Raw genomic sequence first — 8,462 nt, 5'->3', positions numbered from 1 at the left:
GAAGAGGCGTGTGCGGACCCCCAGGCGTGACTCTGTGGCCCGGGAATAGCTCATGTTGGTGGTCTGGCCACATAGCCCATCCACACAAATATCCCAAAGCTCACCAGAAGCTGTTTTTCAAATGGGAAAACTGTTTTTTAATGTTTATTTTTGAGAGAGTGAGAGAGACAGTGTGTGGGGGGCGGGGGACAGAGGATCTGAAGTGGGGTCCGTGCTGAGAGCAGAGAACCCAATGTGTGGCTCTAACTCATGACCTGTGAGATCATGACCTGAACTGAAGTTGGACACTTAACTGACTGAGCCCCCCAGGTGCCCCTCAAGTGGGAAAACTTTGAGAGTTTCTCCCTTTTCCTGAGAATGATAAGGGTCTGCCTTGCGACGCCCACATTAGGATTTACCAGAAACTCTGTGGCGTCCTAATCTCCATAAATACCTCCAGACATTGACTCTGCTGGTCACGTGGAACAAGCACTTCAACGCCTTGCATCAAAGTGTAGCCTTGCTGCAGGGTCCTGCTCTGGGCCCGCCTGAGCCGGAAGCCTTCCGACCCTGCTGACCAGTGGGTTGGCGGCTCACAGTTTCCAACGGTGTCTCTAAAATCTAAGGAGGCCTCCCGGAATCCTGCCTCTCCCTTAATGGTGGAAGGCTTACGTGCAAGCACTTCCTTACTTCGCGGTTCTGCCCCAGGTCGCTGGACCCCTAGTTTCACTCATAATTGGGCCCTGAACCTTCTCCGGGCTCAGTCCCCGCCCTGTGGCACACACGTATCTCACCCGGGGTTCTGGGGTCCAGGCTGCCTCTCGCTCACCGGGTCCAGGGGGTGTGATGTCATCAGCACTGCAGACCGCGAGGATCTAAGCTCTGGTGGACACACTGATGGCAGGCTGATGTCACCCCTGGGCGGGGCTGTGCGCACTGATGTCCTTGCGGTGACCTGCACCAGGAGGGGAGGGAAAGCACCTGCCTATGCAGGGGCCGCGCTCCATTCGCCCGAGCTGGTCTGCCCCAGAAAGGGTGCTGCCGGCTGCAGGTGGGGGTTGCTCTGTTCTGGCACCCCACCCATCCCCTTTCTCCTTGTCATGTGCCCTTTGTCCCTAAGACAGAGGCAGGTTTGAGGACTGGAGCCAGTGAATGGCGGCGGCAGGGTCTGTGCTGGGGGCGACCTCCTGCCACCCGTGGTCGGACAGGCAGACAGTACGAGACTGGCGGGTTGGGTGGGAGTTTGGCCCGGGTCCCTCCGGTGCCATGCTGGGCTGGGCACACGGTGGGCCTGTGGCGCAGATGGTGTGGGGCGGGGGTTGGTAGCTATTCACTGTGGCCTTGGCCCATCCGTGCCTGAGGGCTCCTCACACAACGGCAGCCACATGCCTTCCTTCCGCCCCGTCTCCAGTGCAGCTGTTCCCCGTCAGCCTCGGCCCGCCCGCCCCCCTCACCCCTGCTCGGGTGGCCAGGACCGCCGTGGCCAGCCGGAGGGCTGCACGCTGCAGCTCACCGCCCGTGTTGGGGACCTCGGGCCGACGAGTCAGCGCCGGTCAGCACCACATGGCAAGGACGAGCAGCCCACTCTCCTGAGGTGTCCCACGGCGTCCCACACGGGAAGGACACCAGGGGAGGCTGGCGGCTTGCGAAAAGGGGGAACCCCTTGTCCCAAACAGTGTCCTCCTGGTAAGGCAGAGCATTCTAGGACTTCTGTCCGCCCTGGTGCTCTCCCCACGCGGTTAGGGGCAGGAGAGCAGCATCTGTTTTTAGGTCTGGCCGCTGTCTTCAGGGCATGTGTGCCTGTGTATGCACACGTGTGTATGTGCATGTCTGTGTGTGCATGTGGCTCTGTGTGCATGTGCATATGGGTGTGTATGTGTGTTCATGTGTGTGTGCACCTGTATGGGTGTGTGTGCATCGGTGCCTGTGTTGTCTGTTGGCGGGACTGCGCACCTCTGTCCTCAGCGAGGTGGTGGAGCTGTCACGAGGCCCACGGCCCGCTCAGCGGCTGCTCCTGCATAGAAAGTACTTGGCGAACATGTCTCAGACTTCCGGCTGCATGTGGACCCCCGCCCCTGCGTCCATCCCTGTGGGAGCTCGTGGCAGGGGCCGTGGCCACTAGTGTTAGACGGGCGGCGGTGTGTCACATTCTTAGTGCAATCAAGCACCTTAAGTTTGCATTTTGGGGGGGTTCAGCTGCTGCCGGTTTGGCCTGGCCAGCAGCCGGGGGCAGGGGGTGGTGGGGAGGGCTTCTCCACCTGGGGCTTTGTGACTGGGGAGTGGCCCACCGCCCTCCAGCTCGGAGAACAGCATGGCCACCCCACTTGAGGGGGCAGAGCGACAGAGAAAGAGAGCAAGGACCAGGGCACCTTGCAAATGCCCGGCACTCTGGTGGTGAAGCCCACTGGCGTCTCCCCACCCCTGCTGTGAGAAGTTCACACCTGCAGAGGGAGTGTTACCAGCCCCTTCTGGGGGCTTGGGAAGGGCAGAGACAGACAGAGATGTGGGGGGGGGGGGCGTAGTGTGGGATGGTGGCCCTGCAGGTGGGGGGCTGTGGGGTGGGACCCGGCTGGAGGCCGGGCCGGGCCTGAGCCCCGAGGCTGTGCTGCAGCCTCCTCTGGGGAACGGCTGTCGCCCGAGCAGTGGCGGGCATGGGACGTGGAAACACAGAGGCGGAGACGCCTGTGCCTCCACCCTCGATGGCTGAGCCGGACCCAGTGCGAGATGGAGGAGAGGGACCATCTGTCTCAGGGTGACCTAGGTCCCCGAGCGTGGCGCAGAGGAGGGCCTGACCTCAGGCCGTCTGGGTGTCCGGTGGGGGGAGGAAGGAGCCTGCAGGGGCCGCTGTCCTGAGCTTGCTCGCTCTGCCTGGTGCAAGGCCCCCGGCTCCCCATCCTGGAGGGGGGCAGTGGCCGGTGCAGGGCACCCGAGGCCTTCTGGGTCTACAAGGTCCTCATCCCTCATGGGCCTGGGGTAGCGTGTGTGAGGGGTGGTGCAGGGGTACCTGGGAGAGGGGCTGCGGAGCCTTTGGAGAGCCCCATAATTTACAGTTTAATGGCTCCTCAACACTTACCCTCCTGAATTTCACCTTACGAAGGTGAAATTGCCAGAAAGCAACTAAACGAACAAAGCAGAGAGGCAGTGTGGCTCCCAAAAGAGCTGTGGGTAAACCCTCAGACCATGTGGGTCCGAAGGAAATAAAGCCTTGGACGGGCTGAGCTGTGCCGCCCCCTTAGCCATGCTGTTCCACGGACATCTACCACACAGTCCTAGGTGTTTACGTCCATCACCACTGCTATTGATTAGAGATCATTTATATTAACAGAGAATTTTCATGCGACCCTAACTGGAACACAGCCGATGCAGGAGTCCACTGTGAACGTTAGATCGTTTGGCAAAGTCAGGCATCTACCGCACCCCGGCATCCTGCCAGGCGGCTCCTCCCTGGGTGGGGGCTTGGAAGGTCTGCTTTGCCCTTCCGGCCTCGCCCTGCTGGCCGGAGCAGGCGGCGTGCAGGGTGGGGAGGTGCGGGATGGCTGGAACAGGAGCGGCAGTTCCCTCTCCAGAGCCTTCCATGGAGGCACCTTGCAAGGGGGTGGGACTTCCGCGGCCACTTTCACGGTGAGGAGCCGTCCTAAAGCAGGGAAGCCTGGGGCCCCTGGCTCGGCCATGTGTCCTTTGAGAGAGAAGGCAGAGGCCTTGTGCAGCGCTCTGCTCGGAGTGGCCCAGAGATCCATCCGGGAGCCCCCACCTGTCTCTGTCTCTGTCTCTCCGTGTCTCTGTCTCTCCTCTCTATCTCCCTTTCCGTGTTTCTCCTTCTCTGTTTCTTTCCCCCTGTCTCCAGCTTTTCCTATCTCTCTCTGTCTCTCCACTCCCCTGTGTCTTTGTCCATCTGGCTGCTGTATCTCTGTCCCCCTCTCTGGCTCCGCCCCCTCTCTGGCTCCGCCCCGTCTCTGGCTCCGCCCCCCTGGCTCTCTCTCCCTGCTGGCAGTGGCGTTTGGCTCCAGAGCCTGCTGTTTGAACTGGGAGACACAGTCAAGGGAAGCTGTGACTCACTTGCTTTTTCATGCAAAGGCCTAGAGGACGTAGCCACCACCTCCAGTCCCCTGGGGATGACAGCAGCACCCGGCGAATTCCAGGCGGCCACCCACAGCCACAAGGTGGAGAACACACATGCTTGTCCCAGGCCACCACCAGGGGGCAAGTCGTGCTCACCTCCACACCCTTGCTTACCCTCCGGGTCAGAGCCGGGTGCTTCCATGCACGGTCTGAGCCCACCTCCCCGGTGTGGGGTGCCCCTCTGCGCCTCCCACAAGGACAGCCCTTGAGGTCCCCTGGCCCCTTGTACCACAGAGCGGCCCCCCGCGGGCCAGTTTGCCCCCAAGAAGAGTGTGAGTCCCGGCAGCACTGGTGAGGTGTGTGCCTCTCTCTCCTTCACCCCGTGTTTGTCTTGGATGCTCCATGCACGCTCCCCCTTCTCCTGGAGCACATTTCCGACCTTCACCATCATCCGGGGGCTCCTCAGAAGCGTTGCCTCTGCGCAGCTGCCAGCTCACCTCCCCCCACCACTGCCCCAGTCACAGCCTGGGGACATGCCGATGCCGGCTTAGGAGCTGCTCCTTTAGTAAGGGGGGGACAGAGGGGCCCCCCGGTCACCTTGCCTGTTAAAATAGCAATCAGGCTTCGGCAAACAGGTGAGGAAGCAGGTGCACAGCTTTGGATTCTGGCACCACATGGGAGGACCCTTCATCTGCTGTGTTGGGTGTATGTCCCCGACCGGGACAGCGGGGCAGGGACTGGCCGCCACCCCCAGGCCAGGCTTCATGGCAAAGTGGCAGCGGGGAAGGAGGGCAGGCGGCTGACTGTAGCCCCCACGGGCGTGGTCCTTGTGCCTCGGCGTTTTGGGAGGGGGGTGTTGGCAGCAACACTGGTTCCCTAGGATGCCGACCTGCCACCAGGTGAGCTGTGCCCTTGTGTTCTGGGCTGTGAGGGGTGGCTGAGGTGACAATGTGAGTTCTCCCCATGGAAAGCGGGCCCAGTGTGGAGTCAGAGTCCTACCGAGGCCGGCAGATGCCCCACACTCCATAGCAGACTAAGGTTGATTGCTGCAGACCTCTCTCCATAGCAGGGGAGGGGGGCCTCTGCAGCTGGGGGTGCTGGGTGCCGCTCACACCTGGGAAACCTGCATTCCCCAGAGGACTTGACGACACAGTGGGCCACTGGGACTGTTTTCTGCACGCAGCTAGTTCCTGGTCCTTTCAGCACTCCACTGTGGAGCCCAGAAGGCTCCCGCCCTGACCCCATGCTCCATCCGGAGATAACGTGGCCACCCAGCCCCTACTGTGTGTGTGTGTGTGTGTGTGTGTGTGTGTGTGTGAGACAGTCAGGAAGGCTGGGCACTCTAAGGCTTCCCAGGGCTTGATCTGACATCATTCTAAGCAGATGATAATTACAAGGCTCCTCTCTCTGCTCCCTGGATCCCCCAACAAGACACCATGGAGTTATTTATAAATGCGGCCCCTGGGTGCACTTCTCACGGGAAGGACTTCGGTGACAGCGACTGAGAGGGTGGTGAGCGGCACACACGGTGCTAATGAAGGGGGATGTGCACGGAACCCAGTGTGTGGGGGATTCGGGGCAGGCTGGCCTGGTTCAGGGGCGGAGCCCAGGCCCGCTCCAGGCCGCGGCCCAGCTGCTCTGGTCTGCAGTTTGGCTTTCAGAGATCTGCTAGCGTATGATAATACGCCGGCAGCCGTGGATTGTCTTGTGTGTCAAGGGCGGGGGCATGAGAAGAGCTGCTCTCTTCCTCCCAGGGCTGGCAGGAACTGGAAATAATTGAAAGTTGTTAGGGTCCAACATGCTGTCCTGAAAACACTATCATTAATTTCCTAATGACTAACTGTGTCTTTCAGGAGGCAATAAAGGCAGCTGAGGGATGAGAGCCCCTGGCGGGACGGGACAGCGGGAGGCTGGCAGCCTGTAATCTGGGGGGTGGACTGAAGGTGCTGTGCAGCCCCTGCACCCCACACTCTGGCCTCGGGAGCAGGGACCCCAGAGTCCTTCCACCGGCTCTCCCCAGAGTCAAGGTGAGGGTGACAGCCAGAGCCACGCAGTCAGGACATGACACGTCCATGTCCTGCGGGATGCTCTGCAGGTGCTCCTTCCTGGTCACCTCCCAGCACCACGCTCCATCCTCCCAGCTGCGACACCACCTGGCCGGGCTCCCCCTCCCCCGCTCCCCCGCCCCCGAATCCCCCTTCCTGCCCCCAGAGCACATGGTTAAGCAGTCTCTCTGCTCCAAGTGCCGTTGCTGCCCATACTGCTGGGTGGGCTCCCATGTCCACTGTCTCTGTGACCCCCTTCTTTGGAAGGACTCACAACCCAGATGTTGTTTATTGCTGCTGTCCCCAGGGCTGCCGCCTTTCGGTGTGGACACCCCCCCCCCAGTCTCACCCTGTAGCCTGGGGCCTTTTCTTTTGTGTGTGCCTTTGAACACACACGTGACATCTGAAGACAAATGAGACCCAAGCTCTTCCTGACACCCCCCCCATGCCTGCACTGACTGCTGTCACCCAACCTCCCTGGTCTCTGAATGCCCGAGGGGCCCTTTGCGCCCCATGGTGAGACTCCAGGTCATTTCTAATGTTTCCACAAAAAGAAGTGGTCATTACTGTGACCTTTCAGCGGGTGGGCCTCCAGTGGTCCATGAAGGAATAGGGTTCATATGGGAGAAGGCTGGGAAATGTCTCCTGCCCCAGTCTAGGGCCAAGTGTCACAGCTTCATCCCCAGGCCCATCACAACCCCTATCCTGGCAGCTGGTGGACCCCTCCAGGACCTCGGAGGCCTAAGAAGGCTGAGCAAGGCTGAGTTTCTTTTCATGGCTCTGGGAAGGGCGTGGGGTAGGAAGTCCTGAGGCCCCTGTAGGTCTGGCTGCCCTGGGGGTCACCCCTGGGCCAGCGGAGGTCACTGTGCTGCCTGTGACCTGGCTCATGCTGCGTGAGGCTGCCCCGGAAGAAACAATCTTGCTAAGAACAGGCCCCAAATGCACAGATGAGACAGAAGGGTACAGCTTCACGAAAAAGACCCTAATGCTAACAAAGCACAACGAAGCCAGGAAGTATGGAGAAAGGATAATAAAACACTCGAGGCATGGTGTCTCCTGAGGACAGCCTTGTAGCTCTTCAGACAGTCTTGGTCACCTGGGCATCTGTACCTGCAGACTGGGACATGGATTCCTCAGCGGGCAGGAGAGAAGGCGCACCTGCTGAGAGGCCGGGACAGGGGCTGGGCAGGCTCGCCCGGGACAGGGCGACCTGGGCAGGGCTGGGGATCCGAGAGGGGCGAGATCTCAGGATCTGGCCCCACAGGCCAGGAGACTGCCCGCTTTGCTCTTCTGGCAGGCGGAACCCTTCCAAACCCTGCGGGCAGAGGAGGGGACGGGCGCCAGCTCCTGGAGGATCCAAATCGAGCCAGGTCCACTCTGCCAGTCCAAGTCCGAGACCAACCAGGCCACTCCCCCGGCTAGTGACCGGTCCCCGCTCCACCTATGGCATGCCCCCCACTACAGGCCACGCCCACGGCTAGTTATCCACCCTCTCTCCAACCCCCAACCCTACCCATAGTTCTGGGATGCGCCCAGGCCAACCCCGACCTCTTTCCCTCTAGGAGCCCGCCCTTCCCCGCCCACCTGTGGCCTCCATCTTCACTGTTCCAGCCTAGGGCTCGCCCCCCTACACCCTAGGGACCTGCCTCCCCGCCCCCCCGCCCCCCGGCCCCGCCCCGCCCCATCTAAGGCTCCAGACCGGGGCTTGTCTCTGCCACGCCCAGGCCACGCCCAGGCCACGCCCCCAGCCAGTGACCTGTCCCCTCTCCCCGTTGTGGCCCTGCCCCGCCTCTATCTACCCCCGGAACCCTCCCTAGGCCACGCCCCCGGCGAGTAGCCCGCCTCTTGCTCTGCCCCATTTGTGGCCTCGCCCCAGTTCTGGGACCGCCCACTTGTGGTGTCGTCTCTGCCCCCGCCCCCGAGCAATGACGCTTTCTCTTGGGACCCCACCCAGTTAATTCATAGTCCCGCCCCTCTTTGGCATCCGCCTCAAGTCTGGCTCCGCCCCTTCCCGATGACAGACTCAAGGCCCAGCTCCTCGCCAGTGACTCGTTGCCCCAAACCTCGCCCCAATTTCCGTCACGCCCCTATCCCCATTGGTCCCACCTCACCACCTCCCCCACATCCCGCGACGCTAATTGGTTTCTTTCCAGAGAGCTTTCCTGGGCTCCGATTGGTTTCATCCCTTACCGTTCCTCCTTTCGATTGGCCCGCCGCGCCCACTTTCGCGAGGCCCAGCTCTCCGGTGGGGCGGGGCCAGCGGCGGCGGGCGGCACGGGATTGGTCAGCAGCGCAGAGGGGGCGGGCCCGCGCCGCGCGCAGCGCCTCGGCTGGAGCGCTAGCAGCAGCTACTGCCGCCTCAGTTGCCTCAGACTCGGT

The 8,462-nt window shown here is 61.7% G+C and overlaps 1 protein-coding gene across 1 annotated transcript in view; it reads right to left on the bottom strand.

The window, feature by feature from the left end:
* Positions 1–7,044: 7,044 nt before the first annotated feature.
* The window catches only part of LOC115292522, a 78,880-nt gene continuing 77,462 nt past the window's right edge, over positions 7,045–8,462 (bottom strand). Inside the window, exons 3-4 of the mRNA XM_029940594.1 lie at positions 8,274–8,456; positions 7,045–7,398 (exon numbers count right to left, since the gene is read on the bottom strand). Coding sequence (XP_029796454.1) covers positions 7,162–7,398; positions 8,274–8,456 — 420 coding nt within the window. The 3' untranslated portion in view covers positions 7,045–7,161. The remainder of the gene's footprint in view (positions 7,399–8,273; positions 8,457–8,462) is intronic.

The sequence above is a fragment of the Suricata suricatta genome, chromosome 5, assembly GCF_006229205.1.
Source record: "Suricata suricatta isolate VVHF042 chromosome 5, meerkat_22Aug2017_6uvM2_HiC, whole genome shotgun sequence".
NCBI lineage: Eukaryota > Metazoa > Chordata > Mammalia > Carnivora > Herpestidae > Suricata > Suricata suricatta.
Note: the sequence above shows the minus strand (reverse complement) of the source record. Positions and strands in the feature narration are given on the sequence as shown.